The 25,417-nt window shown below is 43.6% G+C and overlaps 1 protein-coding gene across 6 annotated transcripts in view; it reads left to right on the forward strand.

Annotated features, from left to right (window-relative positions):
* Positions 1–25,417, forward strand: part of mdn1 (midasin AAA ATPase 1) — a 168,921-nt gene that overhangs the window by 35,841 nt on the left and 107,663 nt on the right. For all 6 annotated transcript variants that reach the window (XM_052052117.1, XM_052052118.1, XM_052052120.1 and 3 more), the window contains exons 26-38: positions 1,554–1,700; positions 3,317–3,458; positions 3,556–3,690; positions 3,815–3,953; positions 5,790–5,922; positions 8,937–9,067; positions 16,402–16,540; positions 16,725–16,839; positions 18,141–18,371; positions 18,461–18,658; positions 20,178–20,386; positions 20,475–20,597; positions 20,718–20,915. In XM_052052117.1, the coding sequence (XP_051908077.1) occupies positions 1,554–1,700; positions 3,317–3,458; positions 3,556–3,690; positions 3,815–3,953; positions 5,790–5,922; positions 8,937–9,067; positions 16,402–16,540; positions 16,725–16,839; positions 18,141–18,371; positions 18,461–18,658; positions 20,178–20,386; positions 20,475–20,597; positions 20,718–20,915 (2,040 nt within the window). The remainder of the gene's footprint in view (positions 1–1,553; positions 1,701–3,316; positions 3,459–3,555; positions 3,691–3,814; positions 3,954–5,789; positions 5,923–8,936; positions 9,068–16,401; positions 16,541–16,724; positions 16,840–18,140; positions 18,372–18,460; positions 18,659–20,177; positions 20,387–20,474; positions 20,598–20,717; positions 20,916–25,417) is intronic.

Here is a 25,417-nt window from a genome sequence, read left to right on the forward strand (position 1 = left end):
ATGTTGTCTGCAAAATTATATCTTGGTTGACAGTTCAACTGATATTAGGGGCACATAATCATTTTCAGTAAAGGGGAAAATGGAAGAATTGCAAAACATTTTTTAATCCGGCGCAGCTATCCCTTATGACAAGAAAAGTCTGGTGAGTGTCTAGAGAACTTTTGACAAACCTTCCAGTGATAATTTTACAGTTTGAGCCCTGTAAGTCCCATGGACTCTGTGATCAGAAAAGTATGAGTCCCATTATGCATTTAGAGAGTCCCAAATTTTGAATTCTGAAATGGTCTACTTCAGGTCACGTCGATCCTGATCTACCGGTAGATCTAGGACTCGTCCCGATTAGATCTGAAAGGTGTAGAGGAGAAAAAAAAAGAGACATTTGTGTGTCTTTGTACATGTTAGTAATATATTTTTTGTGTTAATGCAGACTGCACACTAATCATCCTATCAGTCTCATTTTCCCAAAGAAAGATTTTACAAATAAAATAAAGCAGGTAAATCTTTAACCTAGGGTGGCGCGTGACTACGTCAGCGGAAGTTGTTAGCGCTCAGCAGTCTTCAATTTCAGCTTGTGATCAGAGCTGTTGCGCTATATCTTTGATCGTCATTATTCTGATTCAGTGTTTGCTTCGTGTACAATTCACCGAGGACACGGGCAAGGAATAGGAATCTAGAGGGCAGACAGGGAAGCACTTTAAAACGGTACGTGTGGGCTAGTCAACAGGCTGCAGAAGTGCATCGTTTGCTTCCGTTTGGCTTCTCATCATGGCGCGTGTGTGGGTGTTCAGTCAGGGGCGATCCCGGGAGGTTGGTTAAACGAAAAGTAGATCTTTGGTCCAAAAAGTTTGGGCACCCCTGGTCTACTTATTCAATTGCATATGATAATAACACAAACAACAACAATATACATTGATAATAGGTTTATTTCTTGTAAACACATGCTACAAAAATTTTAATAATTCAGGCATACAAGATTTGCTGAGAAAAAGGTTCTTATTTCATCCCATGGTTCAATCTTTGAGTTCATAAATTCTCCTCTCTTTACTCTGCTTCCAATGATGCATGTCTTTCTCAAAGTCTATATATCATCGCAAAAAACTATCCAACTTTAGCTGCTTCGTCTGTGATATCTCCGCAATCAACCAACACTTGTACGCAACACTTGTTTTAACGTTACACAACTTGGCAATTGTCTGCTTCCTGTGAGGTGAAGGCCGATCTTGCCAATCTCATCAAGCGAGAATGGAAATCTCGTCACGCGAGATTACTTAACACGAGATCAAAACAACAATGGCGGCGATGGTCAAACTGCGATCGTTGCTGGAAAAAATAATTTACCACAGTTTTTTTTTGTTTTGACTGAGAAATTTCCTTGCATCTCAAAAATGCAGATTATTTGGAACTGTGCGTCTCGTGGGAAAATTATGCGTCTAGGACACGGGACGCAGAGGTAGCGAGATGGCTGACCTTCGCGACCTTGACCGTGTCACGTTGCGGCCCCATTACGTCTTAATTTAGAACCCTGTTCATGTTTGCCTCTCGTTTTCCTCTAGGTTCTCTCCAGAGCATTCAGGAATCGCTTTGTGGAGCTGCACTTTGATGAGCTACCTAGCACAGAGCTGGAGACCATCCTCCATTTGCGGTGCAGCATGCCTCCATCGTACTGTACAAAACTAGTCAAGGTCATGATAGATCTACAGGTACGTCTGTTTTAGTGGTTGGTTGAAATAAGTGATAGATACTGTACAAACATTTTGTGTATTTTATTTTTTTAACAAACATTAACATTGTAACATAAAAATTCAAGTAACCTCTCTCTCTCATCATGACAATTGTAGATTACATTATTTTACACCTTGAACTAATAAACTCTAAAGTAATGTCTGTAACTATGGACGCTCTCTGCAACCCTTCGCTACGGTATGAGGTAACATCCCTCCTTCCATTTTCTGAAACACTTTATCCAAACAAGTCCAGTCTCGTCCATATTAAAAGTTTTGGGGAAGATATTCCTCGGCTTTGATGAGATTTTCATATTCAATTTTAAACTTTTCGGCAGCTTCCTTGTCTGAACTGGCTGCCTCCCTATGACGAATGACGGAATGTATCCCACTTCTTTTCCTAAACTTTTCGAACCATCCTCTGCTTGCTTTAAAATCAAACTCTTCGGGAGCAATGCTAGGATCCATTTTTCTATCAAATGTCCATACAATTGTCTTGCTTTGCCACAAATCGTATCTTGGCTAAGACTGCTAGCTGTTTCTCATTTTCGAAAATAAGCAAACGTTTCTCCACTTCCTCTAATATTTGTGGCCTTTTTTGCTAAACACACGAGATCCTTTCGCCACATCAGGGACTTTAAGATGGTCTTTCTTTTTTAGGATGCTGCTGATCGTCGATTTCGGCATGCCAAACTCATTAGCCAACACAGACACACGTACACTTGATTCACATTTCGCTATCAAATCTTTCTTAAATTTAATAGTTTTGCGCACTATTTTCCTCTTTCTTTCACCAGCTTTACGACTTCCACTTGCTTAATTTGGTGCCATGATACACAATGCAGACATAACAGTCCGATTTGCAGAGATGTCAATAAACATGATGCTTTAAAAAAATCTTTATTGAACACGTCCACTGAAATTGGACGCTCTTTTTTTTAAAAAAACCTTTATTGAACACGTCTGCTCACAACGGAACGCTACACAAGGAAGCGTCACTTCCTCGTCTACCCGAGGAAGTGTCACTTCTTCGTGTAAGGAAGGCAAGAGGAGTCAAGTGGCGCATTCAAGTGCGCTCAGTTTGGTCGAGAACCTATTTTTGGTTGTAATCCGAGACATAAAAAATTCGAAATTTCTCATCGAAAACCGATTTGGTCGAGAACAGAGACGTTCAAAAACCCACGTTTGACTGTATATCATTACTGTCCTGTGAAAAACACACGCATACACATATCTTTGTCATATTAATTTTTTTTGTTATTGGGGAGTCCGTGTTTCACTACCCGTTCTCCTTGTGTCATTCTCAAATTTATTGAAATCCGTACACAATGCAAATATGTTGGTCCTTATCTTGAGAAGCAAGCGCTGCCCTCATTTTGTTTGCATCATCACAACATCCGGTTTCGGCCGTGTTGTTTCTGGGACTGTGAGTCTTTTGGACCAAAACCGAAAATTTACTTTGGGACAATTTTGTCCAAATATTTCTGCCCGAAAAATTGATGTGAACGAAAAGCCATGATGTGAAGTAATATTGATGATGATATTTTTTAAACTTGATTCTGACCAGTGATGCCATTCCTGCTCTCTCTCTGCAGTCAATGCGCAGAGGCTCTTCTGTCTTTGCAGGCAAACATGGGTTCATTACTCTCAGAGACCTGTTCCGCTGGGCAGACCGCTACAGGCTGGAAGAGCAGACTGAAGCCTCTCAGGACTGGCTTCAGCATTTGGCTGATGACGGTAAGGCTTGTCAAAAATGTCTGTGTAACCGTAATCTATTTCTTATGTTAATTCAAAACCCCAAATCAACCCCCCCCCCCCCCCCCCTCATTTTCAGGATATATGTTGCTAGCAGGACGCGTGAGAAAGCCCGAGGAGGAGGCCACCATCCTGTCCATCCTCGAAAGGCACTTTAAGAGGACCGTGCACCCAGAAAACCTGTTCTCTCAGAAACAAGTCAACAAACAGTTTAGTGAGTAATTTAATATAATAAGAATTATGGGAGCATTTACTTCCCCGCTTTCTGGATGGGTAGAAAGCATCAGTCGTGCCGCTTCAGGCCATATTCTTTATTCAACTGTCCATCCTGTGGACAGATCCCTTTGTTGATAGCATTGCTGGAGTTCCAAAGGATTTTCACCATGTGGTATGGACACACAGCATGAGGAGGCTAGCTGTGTTGGTTGGACGATCACTTCGATTTGGCGAGTCTGTGCTGCTCGTCGGGGACACTGGGTAAGGTGTTGCACATCTACCTTCCTTGACATTTTGTGTGTTTCCAAGCATTCAGACGAGGGTGTGCATCTCTCTAATAAAAGACGATTACAGAGTAGTTATGTGTGAGTCTGCAATTTAGAGTACACAGACAGATAGGAGCTTCTGCATTAGCATCTCTGGTGAATGCGAGGTTAAGTTTCATCTCCATAAAAAATTGTGAGGTCCTATATTGTACTGTTGAGTTCTTGAGGTAATGTATTGAAGATAAAGGGAACAGTTTTTTTCCCGTAATTTCCTCAAAAATGTGCAATGCTCCTTAATGCCACGCATTTCTCTTTCGTATCAATGCATGCGGGTGCGAGCTCTTCGAAGGGAGTATATACAGACAATCGTCTGTGAATCTGCAAATGTTATTGGGCACAGTTTAGTAACATGTTCTTTTATTTTTATTTTTTAAACATATTGTGACGTTATGGCGTTAAGAGGTGGATTGAATCACTAAATAGCCACTGAAGGCACAGGTCCAAAATTCACCGCCCGCTACTGCATTTGACTATTAATTAACTTGTCATTCCATCCATCCATCTATCCATTTTCCGATCCGCTTTATCCTCACAAGGGTCGCGGGGGGTGCTGGAGCCTATCCCAATTGTCTTGGGTCAGTAGGCGGGTGACACCCTGAACCGAATTAATTTGTCTGTACAGTAAATGTGGCATTTCCTTCAGACGTATTGCTCCAATAAAAGAAGATTCGATGCGTATCGAGACATATTTTAAAGATTCAGTTTAATTTGGTGCACTTGTAGTTTCTAACTCCAAATCGATTTTCTGATTGAAATTGTTTTGTGTTACACCCCTAATGCATACACATCGATCTTCAAAAGGGGATGCAAAGACTTGGGAGAAAGCGAGCTGCGGATGGAATGGCATACTTCATTGGCAGAATTAACTTGAGACACCCTGATTTATATAGTGCTTTCACAACAACTGCAGCTGTCACAAAGCGCTTAACAAAACGGTTAACATAAAGTAAAATAATAAACACAACACATAACATAAAAACACGGACAGTCGTGCAATCTTTACCACTTTTCCTCCATACACTTTGTTGTTTGAAGTAGTTCTAGATGAAAGAGTAGAGACTCAAAATGTCCTTTCACCAGTGGATCAGAGATGTCATGCTCAAAATGTGCACACATCGGCTACAAGCTAAATTTCAAATGCCGTGGCCAAAAAACGCTGAAAACAAGCCACATCAGTCCCACACGACATAATAACAAACACCATGTGACAAAACAAAAAGACAAACAAAAAAAGCAAGGCTCTTGAAGAGCACTTGGCGACAGCTGCCTACTCGGGCGCTATCTTGGGGAGGAAAAAAAAAAGATGTACAAAAGACCAAACAAATATTTTTCAATAATTTGAAATTGAAAAAAATAAAAACAAAAACTGATGTCCCAAGATGCCTGAGATAGAATCCAGCATGCTTGCAATACTCATATGGTAAGCGGTTCGGAAAATTGATGGGTGGATGGGAAAAAATGGAAGCCATACGAAGGGCAAAATTAGAGTAAAAAAAAAAACACAGATGTTGTACTACCCTTATATGAAATACATTATACCTGGAGTGATCATTGAAGCTTTACTTGTGAATGTAATGACTTTTCGAAAACTGAAGCATGATTTGTGACCTGAACCAAAATTTGATTAAAAATCTAATTTCTCAACGGATTTGACTTGCCTGATTTGTGAGGTGAGGTTAAACTATGATTGCACAAGTCATGCTCATGTCTCCTTCTATCCCCATCTCTTCTGCCTCCCACACACTCACATGCTCCTCCACAACTTTTTCAGGTGTGGAAAGACTACAATCTGCCAGCTGTATGCTGCTGTGACTGGGAAGAAGCTTTTTTCTGTCAACTGCCACCTTCACATGGAAACATCAGACTTTCTAGGAGGGTTGCGACCTGTCCGACATTCCTCTCAGGTACCGATGCACAGTTAATTTTTGAACTTATAGATAAAAACAAAACAAAAAAAAAACAACTATTTTTCCCCGGTATCTTATTTGGCTTGCTGGTTTATTTTCAAACCAAACAAACCCCATATGTTTTGAATGATTAACAATAGCACCACCTCAGTCGAAAACATTTCGGTGTGCAATGCAGCAGTAGGCAATGTATGTTGAGTGTGAAGCTCAAATCGACGTAGAAAGCTATGTGAAGCCAAGCATAGCACAAGCTCGCTTTAGCCTTACCGACTCCACATCTGTTCTTACAGGCTCGCTAATGACCTGAAACATGCCCTGTTCTGATGTGGACTATCACTGAATGCTCAAACAGTAAAGCTGTTTCTAGAAAGAGTGATGGTGCCATCCCAGTTAGCTCGAAGGCCGTCCAACAGCAGGTCGGGTCGGTCCCATAAAGATGCCTATTTATACAATACAATACAATACATACAAAACATGTTGATTTATATAGCGCTTTCACAACAGCGGCAGCTGTAACAAAGCGCTTAACAAAACAGTTAACATAAAGTAAAATAATAAACACAACACATAACATAAAACACTGACAGTCGTGCAGTTCTAACCACTTTTCCGTCACACGCTTTGTTGTTTGAAGCAGTTTGAGATGAAAGAGCAGAGAATCAACGTGTCCTTTAACCAGTGGATCAGAGAAGTCATGCTCAAAATGTGCACACATCGGCTCCAAGCTAAATTTTGAAGTCAACAAGAAGCTGTAGCATCCATTGACGAAAAAACAGATTGGTTCACGTCTCCTGTCCCATTGAAATCCATTTCAATTCCAAGCGGCGACCCTCGGTTCCAAATGCGCGTCGGCGCTCTGCGCCGACGCTCCTCTCTCCTCTCTCCTCATCCTCAACTTCAGCAGCCATCCATCCACCCGCACCAATGCCGACTGTCCAACAGCGGCAACATCTCCACTGAACAAAACGGTTTTGTGAAAAATGCTGCCCATTACAGGCGCAAAAAACATACGCGCCCCAGGTCTGTCCAGCACCAACAGTCAATGGCGCCGACATTCCTCCCAATCAAAATCTGTGCTGGTACAGGCGTGCTGCTGAGAAGGCGCAACCACCAAGCACAGATACTTCTCCTTTGACGAATGGCGTGGCCAAAAAACGCTGAAAACAGTCCATATCAGGTCCACACAATGAAACAACAAACAACATGTGACAAAACAAAAGACAAAAACAACAAAAAACAACAGCAACCACTACACTGGTTTACCTAGTGAACGATGCTTATTTCGGTCACAGCTGCGAGTTTCCTGGATTCAACATACTCATAGCTGCTCTGCCATTGGCTTACCGAGCATCATCATGGCCTCCGATTGGCCAAGAGGGACCTCACTGTCTATGTTTGTAGACACTGAAGCTAGATCCGTAGCATCCGATTAGCTGCTCAGAGTAAATTGCTTATGGCTCGACGGACATTCAAATAAACGAACGTTTCCTCGACTGCTTTACTTGTTATCATGCAAAAACACCCACGAGATGCTTTGTAGTACTCAATGGCCATAGTTAGCTCTCAAAGGATACAAACCTTACGCTAACTGGAGCACTAATGAGAGAGAAGCGCTCCAGTTAGCGTAAGGTTTTTAGCCTTCGAGAGCTATCTATGGCCATCGACGCGTCCCGTGGCTGACTTAAAAGTTCATTGCATGCCAGGAAGTATTTGGTATTGTTAGATTCAGACAATGATGGATGTTGCATTGCTAAAATGGCTACAAAACGTACCATTGGATGTCAAGTAGCAAAGACAAGAAGAGCTCTGATGCTGGAAGAGAGGGTAAAAGTGATCAAAATGAAAGACGGAGCAAGCAAAATAAAAGACATTCTCCAAGAAATTGATGTAAGTGAAAGTGAATGCTCATCGTAAATTTCGCAATTTCTTTCCCTTTTTTTTCTTTCTACACTGACAATATGAAGTGTCAAATAAGTGTATGCTCATACTTATGCATTATTGGAATAAAAATAGAGTACACATATGTTTGTGTGTGTGGGTGTATGTGTGTATGTGTGGGTGTGTGTGCTTACATCTGAGATCAAATTTGCTAGGGTGAAAAAACCCCAGCTGTGAAAAATTTCTTGCTGCAAGCATGATTTCGTTGTAGAGGAGTTTCACTGTAGCTAATGTTATTAGCCTTCCGCTGGTGTCTAGGCCTATTGTGTGTTAGCTTCAACGTTGGGTGCTATGGCCCCAGGTGTCCGAGAAGTGGCGTCAGTTTCTCAGATGTTTTTTTTTTCCATCAGTTTGCGACTATTTTGTTCTGCTTCCCATTTAACATGGGTCCAATTCCACTGTTGACCGCGAGATGGTTGCACACTATTTTGGTACCGTAATTTTGAAAGACGAATTAATTGCATGGATGGGGATAATCGTAAAATTTGATCATTTCAACATTCGGGCAGCAGTCAAAATTCCTCTTGTCACGTTTCTTTTCATTACAAAATTTTACTTCAATCGAAAATGAAACCAAAATGCCTCTGTGCCGTAGACAATCTTCCTCCATTCCAATTGGGTATGTTTCTAGATAAAAAGTTTAGCAATTATCTGCGATTGGCTGGCAACCGGTTCAAGATGTCCCCCGCCTATTGCCCGAAGACAGGTGGGAAAGGCTCCAACACCCCCCCCCCCCCGCGACCGTTGTGAGGATAAGCGGATCGGAAAATGGTCTTTAGCAATTAGTCATATTTGAACATCAGAAAAACATTTGCTCAGGTTATAGATGGTTTCCATTGCTTCCAAATGATTAAGATAAAACCGTGATTAAAGTTTCTGACCAAGCTTCTACACAGGACAATCTTTTCTAAGTATTCTGCTTTCCAGGAAGAGCTACCTATTCTCGAACCTGCATGTCCCTCCGTGATTGCATTATTTAGTGTCATCAATGTGCAGATTATTACTTAATGGGTATATGACGACATAAAATTGATGGGAAATGGCTAAATAACTAACCTCGTGTATGGTTACAGGCTGACGCTGATGAATGCAAGCTCTTTCAGTGGCATGATGGGCCCTTGGTTTTGGCCATGAAAAACGGTGGGGTGTTCCTCATGGATGAGATCTCCTTGGCAGATGACTCCGTTCTTGAGAGACTAAATAGGTACACAAAAAACACACAGTCCGAGAAACACTCACTGTACATTCTTGCTGTGTTTTGTTTTTGTTTCGGAGTAGTGTCAATTGTCATAAAGTGTTGGTGCATCAAAAGTAAATAAAACCGAAATGTAATGATTTTTTTTCAACTGAATACACCAAGACAAGATAAATAATGGGAATGGGTTTGTTTTTCTTTGTTTTTGTTTTTTTCTTCCAAATGGGAAATTGATGGATTGAATGGATGTCACATTTTGAGTTTGAAGCCTGTAATAAGGTCCAAAAAAGCTGGGTAAGGGGCAACAAACAACTGCAAAAGTTGATGAATGCTCCAGAAACATTTGTTTGGTGAACAGGTTAATTGGAAACAAGAGAATTTCATAATTGAGTATTTCCCCCCCAAAAAAGCATCCCTGAAAGCCTCGGCTGTTCACAAGAAAGGATTGGGCGAGTTTCACCACCTTGTGAACAAATGCACGAGCAAGTAGTCCCAACGGTTTGAAAAGCTCTGAACGTACAATTGAATATTGGGATTTCATCTTCGGTCCGTAAAATCATCAAAGATTTAGAAAAACCTGGAGAAATCTCTGCATGTAAGCCGCAAGGCCAAAAAACAGCATTGAATGCCTGTTACCCCCAATCCCTCCGGCGATGCTGAATTAATTCTATGAGTGCTGTTGATATAAAATATCTCCCAATTGAATTAGCAACCAATGAAAAAACTAAAAACAAAACGATTGCCAACAGATGTCAGCATTGCGTCTCTCTGCAACAATCACTGTGTTTCAAAGGAATGCTGGAATGTGTGAACATGGCAGACCTTTGGAAATTGAATTGTGACAAGAAGCTTGTGATTGATGGAAGTGTTTGCTGTCTTAAATCTACTACAAAGAGTGTCAATGTGTTAATTTAATTAATTTGGGCTTTGGATCGCTTTTACAAGTTGTTGCATATTAATAAACATGACAACAGCTACAGCTCTACCACAGCGAATTGAATAATTATATTTTTAAATGGTCACCTCCTTGAATTGTAGCATAATCGCATTAAATCGAATTGTATTTTAAAATTGTCACATCCTTGAATCGTATCATAACCTATATATCGAGTATTGTCTTGTGTGGGGACATGTACACCATGTTTAGTGTGTGTGTGTGTGTGTGTGTTCTTTGATCTTCCTGTTGATTTCGAAGATCAAGATGATGTAATTTCTAGCGATTATCATTAAAAATTGAAGCCCCAACACCCCGAATATATTTAAATTTTGATATTGATTTAAATTGCACATAGGCGTGCGCACACACACAGAGCGGTGCAGAGCGTCTGAAAGCTCTGCACCCCAACGTGCTGAGACGGGTAGAGGGTACACAGAGATGGAGGGAGGATGAGGAGCCGGAGGAACGAGAGGTAACGGAAATTTGAAGATCAGACAGATGGGGGGGGGGGCAAGGTTATGGATGGCCTTAAATGAATAGAGAGGGATTTTGAAGTTGATTCTAAGTTTGACAGGGAGCGAGTGGAGCTGTCAGAGGATGGGGTGATGTAATGAAAGGAGGGGGTTCTCGTGATGATCCTGGCTGAAGAATTCTTAACCATTTGAAGTTTATGGAGGAATTTGTGATTGAGACCAAAAAGAAGTGAATTGCAATCGTCAATACCGGAGGTGACAAGACTGTGGACAAGGATAGCAGTGGTGTGAGAGGTGAGAGAGGGACGTAAACGATTGACAATACATTGGTGGAAATATGTGGACCGGGTTATGTTATTGATGTGGGAGTGGAAAGATAGTGAGGTATCAAGGATGCCACCCAGGCTCTTAACCTGCAGGGAGGGGGACACATTGGAACTATCGATTGTGAGGGAAAAACTGTCGGCTTTGTGTTGGGTGGATTTGGTCCCGACGAGGAGTTCTGTTTTATCGCTGTTAAGCTTGAAGAAGTTATGGGTAAACCAAGGTTTGATTTATGAGAGGCAGTGTGAGAGGGAGGCGTCGGGTTTGCTGGAGAGGTAGGATGGGTGTCATCCGCGAAGCAGTGAAAGTGTATACCAAAATTAGATTAGGAGTAGGAGTAGATGGATAATGAAGAGGAGGGGGCCCAAGACAGAGCCCTGGGGTACACCAGAACTTGGCGTGGTGGGATGCCTCCGAGTGGCGCGAGGGGGGGAACGCCGGGGCTCTTGGGCCCCAGATGCGGCTAAATGCCCACCAGCCGGCGGGGAAGCAGGTGGGGCCTCACCGGAAGGTGAGGCACCCAGGGCTCGCCCCGCCGGAACGGAGGGAAGTGGGAGTAGCCACCCCACAACTCTCCTTGAACAAAAATCAGGCGAGGGCCCGCACTGGGTGTGAACCCCCGCGAGGCACCAGCGAGAGTCGTACCGGGTGTGGGACCCGGGGGGGGGGGGAGTCCCTGACGGGGGCCGATTGCCCAGGAGGAGGAGGAGGGGGTACACCAGAAAACGTGGAAGGTTTGTGAAGAGAAGGAATTGAGTTGGATGAACTGAGAGCGTCCAGTGAGATAAGAGTGAAACCAGCGTAGGGGTGTGTGGGTGATGCCTGTGGTGGAGAGTCTATTAAGCAGGGATGAGATTTTTCCGCTTTTAGGTGGAATTCCGCTTTTTTTCCAGTCAAAATTTACCTTTTTATACTGTTCCAAATCCGTCTGGTGTTATTTCTGGGCTGCCAGACTTATTGGCTTCGGCAGACTTGGGACTCGTAATGTTTACAAATCAAGTTTGCAAGCATCCATTTTGAATACAGTTTTTTTCTCGCGAAGCGTTAGTTTGTCGTAACTTCGTATATGGGCTAAAACCAATGTCTTGTTGTGATTGTTCGCTATTTCGGCAAATGCAGACTCACAACCAATCCGTGTTCGCCTTTCTAAACACCTTTTCCGCACATTCTGAATGGTTTTGCACGAGGGATGTAGTGTATTGAAATTACTCGTGTAAGTAGTCTCTATTAAACAAATGCCGAATGTTATCGAGGCTCGTGACGAAGCTAACGTGCGTCAGATAGATGCAGATCTGAAAAACAAGTTTCGATGGGACTGGTTGGATAGAAAGCTGACAGTGTCTCCAGTATGAACCAATAAAGAGGAACCATTGTATGTGCTTGTGTCGGATTTCATGAAAAAGCTCTATGTCGCTGGTAAAACTCTGTGTACAGTGTGTGACGATGTCGTTCAATTACGGAAAATGCATTTGTAACCCATCTATAGTAAACAGTTTGGGACTTCACTATCACTGTATGAGGTAAGAATCAACAGCTTATCATCACATTTACATCACACTTTTTGAATCCAAGAAATGAACAAATCTCAAATATGGCAGGGAATGCGTTTCCTTTTTTAGTTTTGATTTTGAGCAGCAAATTTGAAGTTACATTTTGGTGCTCACCAGGAATGCATAAGGAAAATTGCACAAAGGCCTATGTAAAATTTTCACTTTAAAGAATAGTGAACAATCTTGGGATTTTTTTTTTCTGTGAAAGTTTCACAGAAAGTTTCACATCTTTAGCATGTTTAGTATAAAGTGCCAATTTTGTAAGCAAATAGGGAATGGTATTTCAACAAAAATTGTAAAATTTTGTTGATAAAATTAATGGTTTTAAGGCTTTAAAATTTCTAAAACCCATGAGCTTCCGGGGGATTTGCCCCCTGGCCCCCCATCCAGGGCGTTGCCTGCGGCCCCCAGCCCCCGGCTGATTTTCAGAGTTTTTTTCATCACTAGCCACTCTCATCCCTGATTAAGGAGGATGGGGTGAGAGATGGCGTCGAAAGCTGCACTCAGGTCAAGGAGGATGAAGATGGAGATTAAACCAGAGTCTGCTGCCAAAAGGAGGTCATTCGTGATTTTTATGAGGGCTGTTTCTTTACTGTGACGGGGACGTAGGAATTGAGGTTGGAGTGCAGATGGCAACAATTTTTCCAAGAATTTTGGAGATGAAAGAAAGGTGAGAAATGGGGCGTAGGTTATTGAAATCATTGGGATCTGAACCAGTTTTTTCAGGATTGAAGTGACAGCTGCAGTTTTGAAAGGGACAGGAACAATTACAGTGGACAATGAAGAATGAAGAATGACTGAAATGAAGGGAAGCAGAGAGCGTTAGCAGGATTTGACCAGGACTGTGGCGACGGGATCTAGTTGACAGGAAGAAGTTTTGGATGTTATAATGAGGTCTGAGATTAATGAGGGATGGGGGAGTTCAAAAGAGGATAACAGTTGACAAGGGGGTAGGGAAGTCGGAGGAGGGAAGGTAACAGAGGAGCCCAGGTGCTTGTGGATTTTATTGACTTTTTCACTGAAAAATAGGAGCAGGGCATTGCAGGTGTCAGAGGAATAAAAGTGGAGGGGTAGGGAGACAGGGTGTTGAATGATTTTGTTCCAAAGAGAAAAGAGAGTCTTAGTATTTCCAGTATGAGAGCAGATGAGTGAAGAGTACCGTATTTTCACGACTATTCGTCGCACCGTACGGTTGGGCGCAGTCTCATTAATGGGTGACATTTCTGTATTTTTACACATACATAGGACGCACCGTACTAATGGCCGCAGTTTTACAGTGGTAAAACGTACGCTTAAACATACATGCATGCATGCTAACACGTTCGCTAACACGTTAGCTTGAAGCACACACTGAAGCTCGAAGCTAAAACACGTTTTTAAAAAGGCAACGAAAGCAGAACTGAGATCGGGTGTCTTTTATTTACAAGGTACTCACGTTTTTTGCTCAATCATCACTCAGAAAGCGATCAAAGTCGTCATCTTCTGTGTCCGAATTAAACAATTGTGCAAGTATCGGTAATCCATCCAAACCGCCGGGTTCCCTCTTGTTGTCAGAGTCACTCTCGTCGTCATGTGGCTCCACAGAAATGATGCCGGCTTTGCCAAAAGCTCGAACAACTGTACTAGCAGATACGTTCGTCCAAGCAGCTACAATCCATTCACAGATTATGGCGTAACTAGCCCGGCGCTGCCTCCCACTCTTCGTGAAGCTGTGTTCGCCATCGATCATCCATTTTTCCCATGCCGCTCGCAACTTCACTTTGAACGCCCGCTTGATGCCGATGTCCAGCGGTTGGAGTTCTTTAGTAAAGCCTCCGGGAATGACGGCAAGCTCGGAGTTCATTTGCTTGACTTTGTTTTTCACCGGTGGTGTGAGATGGGCACGCATGGAGTCGCAAATCAAGAGTGACGGCGAGGCATGGAAAAAGCCATCCGGTCTCTTAACATACACCTCACTTAGCCACTCTCTCATCTTCTCCTTGTCCATCCAGCCCTTTTGGTTTGCTTTCACGATGACGCCGGCTGGAAACTTTTCTTTCGGCAGCGTCTTTCGCTTGAAAATCACCATAGGTGGCAGTTTCTGTCCGTTAGCATGACAAGCAAGAACGACAGTGAAAGCTGACTTCTCGTGCCCCGTTGTGCGTATCGCAACCGTGCTGGTCCCCTTCTTCTCCACAGTGTGGTTCACCGGGATGTCGAAAGTCAGCGGGACCTCGTCCATGTTGGTAATGTGGTTAGGCTGGATGCGTTTGTCGGCAATCTTTTTACTGCAGTAGGTGTGGAAAACGGCCAGCTTTTCTTTGTAGTCCGCTGGAAGTTGCTGAGCCACGGTCGTCTTCACTCTCATAGATAGATGGCGCCGTTTCATAAAGCGAAAGCACCAAGACGGACCTCCTTGAAAATGTTCAATTTTCAATTCTTCGGCTAACGTTTTCGCCCTTAGTCGAATGGTGACCGTGGAGACGCTTCTGCCGGCTGCTCTTTGATCAAGAATCCACCGCTCCAGTTGGTCTTCCAACTCTGGCCACCTCGCCTTATTTCCACGGAAACTGCGCTTGGTCTTTTTGACTTGGCGAAGCTCGTTCTCCTGCTTCCTCCATTTGCGAACCATGGATTCGTTGACATTAAATTCTCTGGCGGCTGCTCGAGTCCCATGTTTCACTGCATAACCGATGGCTTGGAGTTTGAATTGCGCTTCGTAGGCTCTCTTTGTGAAATTCATTTTCGGGGGTTCTTGGAAACCAAAACCAAAGTCGTTTTGCAATAATGCACATACTCACAATTTATACAGGTGCTGGTACCTGCTAGAGGCGTGCCTTTAGCGTCCACTTACACGCCCACCCTTCACTCATTGCCGGACCCACCCCCTGCGTGCCTGTCCTCACGTCCACCTCTCTTCATATATTTACATATATGTGCACGGACGCGCTTCACTGATTGGCCGACCTCTTTTCCGCATGCGTGCATGTCATCACTCACGTACCACATTTTCTCTCTCTTCATAATTTACATATAAGTGCGCGGACGCGCTTCACTGATTGGCCGACCTCTTCTCCGCATGCGTGCGTGTCGTCACTCACGTACACATTTTCTCTCTCTCCATAATTTACATATAAGTGCGCGGACGCGCTTCACTGATTGGCCGACCTCACTTCCGCCTTTTCTCTATATAAACAGCGTGTCGGCTCTCAGCCAGATTTTGGAACTCAGCTCATATAAAAGACGCATTATAAGGCGTCCTGTCCATTTTGGAGAAAATTTTAGACTTTTAATGGCGCCTTTATAGTCGTGAAAATACGGTAGGATTGTGATTTGGTTTGAGAGATGGAGTCCTTGTAAACGGATAGTTGAGCTGTGTAGATCTCCTTATGAACAGTGAGACCAGTTTTTCTGTAGAGTCTTTCGAGCTGGCAGGTTTTGGATTTCATAGAATGGAGATTAGGAGTGAACCAGGGGGCAGACCGAGTAATAAAGACAGAGCGGGACTTGACAGGATCAAGCGTATTGAGGATGATGGTGACACCAGAGTTGTATCGGGAAACCAAGTCATCAGGAGAGGAATCTGCGTCCGGAGTCAGCGTGGCGGTACATGAAGTGAGAGAGCCAATGTTCATGTCTTTAATATTACGCTAAGAGATGATCCGGAGTGATTTGGAGATAGAGAGCTGGAGGGTAATGTAAAATGAAACGTGGAAGTCGTCCATTTTAGGAAGTTCATCATCCTTACAGTTGGAGGGGCTAAGACCAGAGCAGCAAATTAGATCCAGGGCGTGACCTTTAATGTGTGTGTCAAAGTCTACAAACTGATGGAAACCAAAACTGTCAAGTGAAGAAGTGAAGTCCATGGTTGGAAGAAGGGCAGTATTGTCCATGTTTATATTGAAGTCCCCCAGGATATTTATATTTGTTGATAGAGAGGAGAGATGGGTGAGGACAGCTGACAATTCGTTTCATACAAGTTCTGTTTTTCATCTGGACGGATTTTAAAAGCAGCATAAAGTTTTACCTGTATTTTTCTACATTGAGGTCAATCCCAAAAGTGTTTCTTTCTATTGTCAGTGTTTTAGAGATGGAGAAGTCACTTGTCCTGGCAGAAAAAGGCAGTGGCGATGACAATGATGTGGAACTGATCAAAGCTGCTGAGGATTTCCGTCTGGTTGCCACTATGAACCCAGGAGGAGACTTTGGAAAGAAGGAGGTAAAACTGCAATTCTGCGTGAGTGTGTGTGTGTGTGGGTGGGGGGGGGGGTGAATACGTATGTGTGCAGTGAATTAATTTAACCTTGATCCCCCCTCTATGCCTTTATTTTACATAACATTTTATGTCTAGACCTACTGCATATAGTGCGAAAATATCATTTTGCGCTTTTCTACTTGGACAGCTTTCTCCTGCCCTCAGAAACCGCTTCACTGAGATCTGGTGTCCACAAAGTAATGACCGTGCTGACCTTCATCAGATTATCCAACACAATCTATGTCCTGGGCTCTCACTCGATGGTAGGTTAGCTTGGAAAGTCTCTCACACTGATCATTTGAAAAGATCCCAACTTTTTCCCAATCCGGTGTGCTGTGTGTAAGATACCAATGCAGGTTTCATAGTTACACGCTCCACAAGTATTGCAACATACTTTGTTTTCAGGATAAAAATATAAAATCAACAACCCACTTCACAAGAATGCATATACTCTGACAGGCATTCCAACCTAAAAAAAAAACGCAGCTCATTTTTATTTTGGTTTGGGGAGTCGACGTATCGCATTTACTGCCCGCTTGTTTCGCCACGATAAAGGGTTAGCATTAGCGTCACATATATCCGCCGCGCACTGATATTCCTATGGATTGTGTATAAGCAGAGCACATGCACAAGTACTGTCAATTCCGTGATTGGCTGCATATCGTCATTGCATCGTATCGTATGATTGGCTGGACACTTGTCACTCAATGAATTGCACAGCAAAATGATACAGAAAATAATGTATGTATTCATTTGAAGTGCTGTCACTGCGCTGGATAGGTTTTCTTGTGCGCTGACAGTGCAGCCAGTGCGCAGCTTAGAGGGAACATTGCTGACAACCATTATTTACTTAATAGTGGTGGATCGCTATTCAAACATTCATCAAATTAACATGCTGTTATTGATTTATGAAATTTTAATGAAATAAAAATGGCACAACCAATTTTCAGTTGAAACAGTTTTTAATCATACTTTAAATGACAAATCACAGCACACTTTTCCCACTTTGCGCCAGTACATTTCAGATGAGGTCTGGCCCAGAGAAGCTTGCGGCTTTTCTGTTTTTGATATATGGCCGAGTGGAAGAGTTTCAACTTGCTTTCGCTGATTTACTGGCAAACTGAGAATGGTTTTGTGAAGTGTTATTCAAGACAACATGGCAATATCCTTTTCGTAATGATGCCGTTTGTGCTTGCGTTTCCGCCTGCTCAAAGGATCGAAGGTCACAGCCATTTATGTTGTTTTTCAGCCTTGCTGCTTACATGAAAAGATTTCTCCAGATACTTTGAATCTTTTCAAAAATACAGTATCATGCGATATAGATGGCATTTTGAGTGACAAAAAGCTACCCTGCGCTGCAAATGTATTTGACCCTCTCCTGATTGCTTCTAATTTTGTTTTTGTATACTGTATTCATCACACTTGAACATTTTAGATAAAAACATAAAAAACATTTTAAAATCTCAGAGACACCCTATTTAGTTTTTTTAGGCACTATACTCAAAAGATGATGAGTTTCTTGTACTTTTTCTTTTCCTTTTTTGTTTTATATTGTCCCATTTAGGTGGTGAGATTGCAGACGTGATCCTGGATTTCACTGAGTGGTTGACCCTTCAAGATTTTGGCCGTCATTGTATCATCAGCGTCAGAGACATTCTTTCATGGGTTAACTACCTCAATGTTGTGTGTAAACGGCATGACAAGGAAGGTGGTACGGAATTGGACCTCAAGCAGGACACTGTTCAAGCTCTTATCCACGCTGCGTGTCTGGTTTATATTGATGGGATTGGTTCAGGTGGGCAAATTGTCTTCTACTCAGTGTTCTACCGAATAGGAAATGTTTTAAAAAAAAAGCCATATGGGTTTTTCTATTTTTTTTTTAAGGAACCACTGTGTCCAGTTCCAACAATGCTATCATGGCACGCAAGATGTGCTTGGGCTTCTTGCACAACCGCCTGAGCAAAATGAATAAACCGGATCAGGAGACACTTGATACACTCAGAATCTACGACAGCAGCCTTCTGCGAGAACCTCAATGGGGCAAAGAATTCTTTGGCATCAACCCTTTCTACATTCCCTTAGGTATAGTTCACAGAACTGCATCCTATATTTGTCCGGATTGTATTTCGCATTCTGAATTGGTGGGTTAACTGTGCAGTCTCATGGAAGTGGTTGTCAGCAATATACCATATTTTCAGCACTCTAAGGCACTTCGGACAATAAGGCGCACCTTCAATGAATGGCTCATTTAAAAAACGTTTTCATATATAGGGTTCACTGCATTATAAGGCGCGTAGAATTAGAAGCTTCAATAGTCGCTGCGGTTGCGTTATACATCCACGAGATAGAGCTATGCTAAAATGAATTCAATGCAATATAGCTTTATTTATATAGAGCTTTCACAACCACTGCAGCTCCAACAAAGTGCTTTGCAGAACATTTAAAATACGTCCAAGAAATCTGAATATTGATTCATATTTAAAGTACCCCGCCTACTGCCCTGAGACAGCTGGGATAGGCTCCAGCACCCCCCGCGACCCTAGTGAGGATCAAGCGGTTAGGAAGATGAATGAATGAATGAATTTAAAGCGCATTAGAAAAAAAGGCGCACTTGGCTTTTGAGAAAATTGAATGCTTCTAGGTGTGCCTTATAGTGTGGAAAATACGGTACTAACATCACCACAGCATACTATAAATTACAACTATGTATCCCGTACACATCGGTCGTGTGATGAAAATAAGATGGCAGAAGATGGAGGGGCGCGCATCATCAATCACTTTCTTCCTCATAGATTTGAAGTAGTGTAATTGTAAGATGAAAAACCTTCGCAGAAGATATAAGCATTTTTAATGAGGACAAACGGTATGGAAAACTGATGAATGAACCATCCTAATAAAATGTTTTTCTAAATAATAAAACGACCTAAAAAAATATTCACCCATATACCTGAGTTACTAATATGTGGGTGTGAATATTGTATGTGGTTTTTCATTTTTACACTGATAGTCAAGAGGTGAAAATTGTCGTTAAGATTGTTTGTGCGTTCCTTGACACTGATTGTTGCTTTTTCAGTATTATTAGGGAAGGTGTGTTGAAGCAGTTTTTCCAAAGTTAATTCGTAGCTCATTTTTACCATTCAGAAAACGGGTTCTTATTAAGGCAGCAAACAGACTACCTCAACCCTATCGGCATCCTTGTAATTTTAATGTGTTACTTATTAATCTAGTATCCCATGTGAATGATGATGTAAACAGTGATATGAAGTGAGGTTCAGGACTGGCATCTCTCATCTAAAAATAAATAATTAAAAAGATGCAAGTGGAGAAGACACCATCATTGGCCGTAAAAGCGAATTTAAACAAGTGATTTAAAAGATGCAATTGATAGCGCACATCTCGGAACCACAGGCAGGTCATTCCAAATTTGAGTTGCTCTGATTTAAAAAAAAAAAAAAAAAAAGCTCTATTATATTGACTGAAGATTGACGCCTCGTCTTTGGAACAACCATCAGAGGGGCTATGTTTGTCCTAAATTAACACATTAAAACTTACCCTAGTACCGCTTTTTCCAAATTGAGACATCTACCGCGTGTCTGTGCAGGTCCTCTGGCTGAGAGCAATAACCTATCGGATTACACCATTGGAGCAGGCACTACTGCAATGAATGCCCTGAGGCTTTTGCGGGCATTGAAACTTAAGAGGCCCGTTCTGCTGGAGGGATCGCCTGGTGTGGGGAAGACTAGCCTTGTATCTGCACTGGCGAAAGCTTCAGGGAACCATCTGGTCAGAATAAACTTGTCAGAGCAAACAGTTGAGTATTTCTTCATGTACCCGTACCTGTCTATTATGCTCTGAAAGGATCCGGAAATACAAATGATGATGTATATTTCCCTGGCAGGATGTCACAGATTTGTTTGGGACTGACCTACCTGTAGAAGGAGGGAAGGGAGGAGAGTTTGCATGGCGCGATGGTCCACTTCTGGCTGCTTTGAAGTCGGGGAACTGGATTCTCCTAGATGAGGTAAAACCCACTTAGAGCAATACACACATTGTTGCTTCATAGTTGTCCGCTCAGGTATTTTTGAATGCGTGCTTGTGCGCAGAATATGCGAATGAAATTCCCTTTGTTTTATACTAACAGCTGAATCTGGCGTCCCAGTCTGTGCTGGAAGGATTGAACGCCTGCTTTGATCACCGAGCAGAAATCTTCATTCCTGAGCTGGGCATGACCTTCCAAGTTCATCAAGAGAAGACAAAAATCTTTGGCTGTCAGAACCCATACACACAAGGAGGTGGCCGTAAAGGGCTTCCCAAATCCTTCCTTAACAGATTCACACAGGTGGGAAACGGTTAAAAAGTCACAGATTTTTTTTGCTTTACATTTCAATACGGTGTTCATTATGCAACTGGCTAGACTCCCGCTCAGAGTTACTGTCAGTATGCAAATTATCTAACAAATGCAAATCAGTTCACAGAGATACAAACTAAGCAATGGAAAAGAAATGTATTATTGAGTAAATTAAGCTCAGCAAAGCCTTGCTTTATACTTTGACTTGGCCCTGCTAGTGTTCTGAGGAAAAAAAATCAGAGGAAAATCAGAATCAGAATCATCTTTATTGGCCAAGTATGTAGAACACACAAGGAATTTGTCTCCGGTATAACACGCTGCACTAGTATCATCGTAAACAACAAAATCATTGAACCATTTTAGAGTAACCAGTAGTTTTGTAGTACCATTTTGTGGTGCAAGAAGAGTGACTATGTCAGTGACTGTTTAAGGAGTTAATGGCTAGAGGGAAGAAGCTGTTTAAGTGTCTGCTGGATTTGGTGCGCATGGATCTGTAGCGTCTGCCTGAGGGGAGTGGCTGAAAAAGGTGGTGGGCAGTGTGCGGGGGATCCAGGAGGATTTTCCGTGCCCTTGTCTTGATTCTTGCAGTGTGCAAGTCCTCAAGAGTGGGTAGGGCGGTGCCAACGATTTTTTCTGCCGTCCTAACTGTCCGTTGAAGTCGGATTTTGTCCTTTTTTGTGGCGGCCCCAAACCAAACCGTGATGGAAGAACACAGGATTGATTCGATGACTGCCGTGTAGAACTGTCGTAGCACCTCCTGTGGCAGGCCATGCTTCCTCAGCAGCCTCAGGAAGTACGTCCGCTGCCGGGCCCTTTTCAGGATGGAGATGGTGTTGGCTTCCCACTTCATGTCCTGGGAGACTGTGATTCCCAGGAACTTGAAGGTCTCAACGGTTGACACAGGGCAGTTGGATAGTGTGAGGGGCAACTGAGGAGAAGAATGTTTCCTGAAGTCCACGATCATCTCTACAGTCTTGAGCGTGTTCAGCCCGAGGTTGTGTCGGCCGCACCAGAGCTCCAGCTGCTCCACTTGTTGGCGGTACGCAGACTCGTCGCCGTCTTTGATGAGACCGATGACCGTGGTGTCGTCTGCGAACTTTATGAGTTTGACAGCTGGATCTGTTGAGGTGCAATCGTTTGTGTAGAGAGAGAAGAGCAGTGGCGAGAGGACACATCCCTGTGGGGCTCCAGTGCTGGTGGTGCGTATTGATGATGTTGTTGCTCCCAGTCTCACCTGTTGTGTCCGTCCCATCAGGAAGCTGAGGATCCACTGGCAGATCGTAGGGGACACACAGAGTTGGAGTAGTTTGGGGGTGAGGAGTTCCGGGATGATGGTGTTGAACGCAGAGCTGAAATCCACAAACAGAATCCTTGCGTAGGTCCCTGTGCTGTCGAGGTGCTTGAGGATGTAGTGCAGACCTATGTTGACTGCGTCTTCCACAGACCTGTTTGCCCGGTGGGCAAACTAGAGAGGGTCCAGCAGGGGTCCAGTGACGTTCTATAGGTGATTCAGCACAAGGCGTTCAAAGGACTTCATGACCACAGACGTCAGGGCGACAGGCCTATAGTCGTTCAGTTCCGATGTTGCCGATTTCTTGGGAACTGGGATGATGGTAGACTGTTTGAAGCAGGATGGGACCTCACACAGCTCCAGGGATCTGTTGAAGATTTGTGTGAAGACCGGAGCCAGTTGGTCAGCGCAGACTTTCAGGCAGGAGGGGGACACTTTGTCGGGCCCCGGAGCTTTCTTGATCTTTTGCTGCTTGAAGAGCCGTCTCACGTCCTGTTCGTGGATCTGTAGTGGAGAAAAAGAGGGTGGGGGGTAGGTAGAGTGGTTTCTGGTAGAAGTGGGTGTGAGTGGGAAATGGGGGTGTCCTTTTCAAATCGGCAGAAAAACATGTTTAGTTCATTAGCAAGACCCTTATTGTTCACTGTTTGGGGGGATGGCATTCTATAGTTAGTGATTTCTTTCAGGCCATTCCATACAGATGCTGAGTCGTTAGCAGAGAACTGGTTTTTCAGCCTCTCTGCATAGCTTCTCTTTGCGATGTTAATTTCCTTTGTCAATTGGTTTCGGGCATGTTTGTACAGTGCCCGATCTCCACTTCTAAATGCGGCCTCTTTCTCTTTCCTGAGTTGCCTGAGTTTGGGAGTAAACCATGGCTTGTTATTGTTGAAGGAGCGGTAGGACTTCGTTGGTACACACATGTCCTCACAGAAACTGATGTATGATGTTACAGTGTCTGTGTATTCATCCAGTGTGCCCGTTGAAGTTTCAAAGACGCCCCAATCAGTGCAGTCTAAGCATTCTTGTAGAGCTAGCTTTGCTTCATCTGTCCATTTTTTCACAGTCTTAACAACCGGTTTAACACATTTGAGTTTCTGTCTGTATGTAGGTATTAAGTGGATTAAATTGTGGTCAGAAAGACCCAATGCTGCACGGGCGACCGATCGGTATGCATTTTTGATTGTTGTATAGCAGTGGTCTAGAGTGTTGCCTTCTCTGGTGAAACAGTCGATGTGCTGCTTATATCTGGGAAGTTCACGGTTAAGATGTGCTCTATTAAAATCGCCCAAAATGATCAGGGGTGACTCTGGGTATTTTAGTTCGAGTTTGTTTACTTGTTCGGCTAGAGTTTGTATCGCCGTGTTAGCGTTAGCTTGTGGCGCAATGTAAACACCGACTAGTAAAAAGGAGGTGAACTCACGTGGCGAGTAGAATGGCTTGCAGTTTAAAGACAGCGACTCCAGGTCCGGGCTGCAGTGTGCGTCGAGCTTCGTGACATCAGTGCACCATTCTTCGTTGATATAGAAGCAAATACCACCACCTTTCGATTTCCCTGATAGCTCCGTGTCGCGGTCGGCTCGGAGAAGGCGGAAGCCGGGTAGATGTAGCGCGGGATCTGGATGGCGGTCACTGAGCCAGGTTTCAGTGAAGCAGAGCACAGCAGAACGTGCAAATGTTTTGTTGGTCTTTGTGAGGAGAAGAAGTTCATCCATCTTGTTTGGCAGAGATCGTAGATTAGCAAGATGGATCGATGGGAGCGGGGTTCGAAATCCGCGCTGCCGGAGCTTGACGAGCACGCCGGCTCGCTTCCCCCTCCTCCGGCGGCGTTTCCATGCTCCGTACAGCGCAGCCGCTCCGCTCGCGATTAGCTCCGAAAAACCTTGTGGATTTTCGTGTACTGGTGAAAAAAGACCGAGCGTAGACTCCCCAATGCGCAGCAACTTTTCCCTCGTGTAAGTAAGCCGCTCAGGGTCGCCAAAAACAAACGAAAATGACAAAAACAGGGATAATACTAGGGAGCGTGTGACCTAGGCTGCCATACCTGTCGGCGCCTGATGGCTGTGTTGTTTTGGGATATGTGTGAATTTTGTTGAGGTGAAACCATGGCTGTGCATTAGCATGGTGGACAATCACCTCCCAGTTAAGGAGAGGATAATGAGCAGAAAGAAGGGTTCAAGCCTATGTGAACATGGCTACTGACATCAGTACATGTTCGTAAGCTCACTTGTGTGACTGCTCGTGCGCACGCATGATGGAGTCAGCATGCACAGGTTCACTCAAATGCACCTGCGCTAAAAAAATGCTAGTCAAATTACCATTTGTTGGCCAGTCTAGCCCTGGCCACCATATTTTTTTTATAGCGGAGGTGTGTTATGGCTCTGTAGTCTCGCGTTCTCCCAACCCAGGGTCTGTTTCCCTGCCCCTGAGACCATGTTAAAGTGTCCTTGAGCAAGATACTGCATCATCAGTTGGTGAGTGAGGAGTCAGTGTGAAGAGCTTTGAGCGGCTTGTAGGTGGAAAGGACTACACAAGTGAATGCCAATTTATACCTCCCCATTTAACACTCTTAAAATTTGAATACAGCCAAACGTTTTGGAGGACACACATTCTTTAACTCCTCATGCACTTCAAATGAACCGTCAACGATTCTTGCGGTTTGTGTACTTTTGAGCTTGCCGTTGTCGTGGTGGCTTAGGATGAAATCTTTCATGGCTGACTGCGTCTTTAAGCAAACAACCCACCTGGGTTTATGTTTAAATTTATTGAATGTGTGTCTTCTCTTGTTCACTGCCAGAGATGTGTTCCTCGAGCCGGTCCTTGGCCTCGAGGACCGGCTCGAGGACCGAGGGGCGATCCTTGGTCCTCGGCCTTGGCCTCGGCCTCGGATTGCCGGTCCTCGGACACAATGAGGAATTAGAGCCTTGAATCCCTTGAATAAGGACCGCAAAAATCACAAAGGTATCTAATAAATTCCATTCCAGGAAACCCATATTGTTGGATTACCTCTGGCGCTTTAAGAGGGGGCGGGTCTGCCACTGACAGGTAACAGTTAGCGCAACGTATAAAGAGCGGAATCACAGTTAATTTCAATCACGGTTCGTTCCGTTCACGATCGGCAGTTTAAATAGCGTGTAAAGCCTTTGTGTAACAGTGGTGTCTTTTATTTAGTTATTTTTGCACAGTCGTCACGTTTCTGCGGTCGCAC

The sequence above is a fragment of the Hippocampus zosterae genome, chromosome 19 (assembly GCF_025434085.1).
Source record: "Hippocampus zosterae strain Florida chromosome 19, ASM2543408v3, whole genome shotgun sequence".
In the NCBI taxonomy this organism is placed as follows: domain Eukaryota; kingdom Metazoa; phylum Chordata; class Actinopteri; order Syngnathiformes; family Syngnathidae; genus Hippocampus; species Hippocampus zosterae.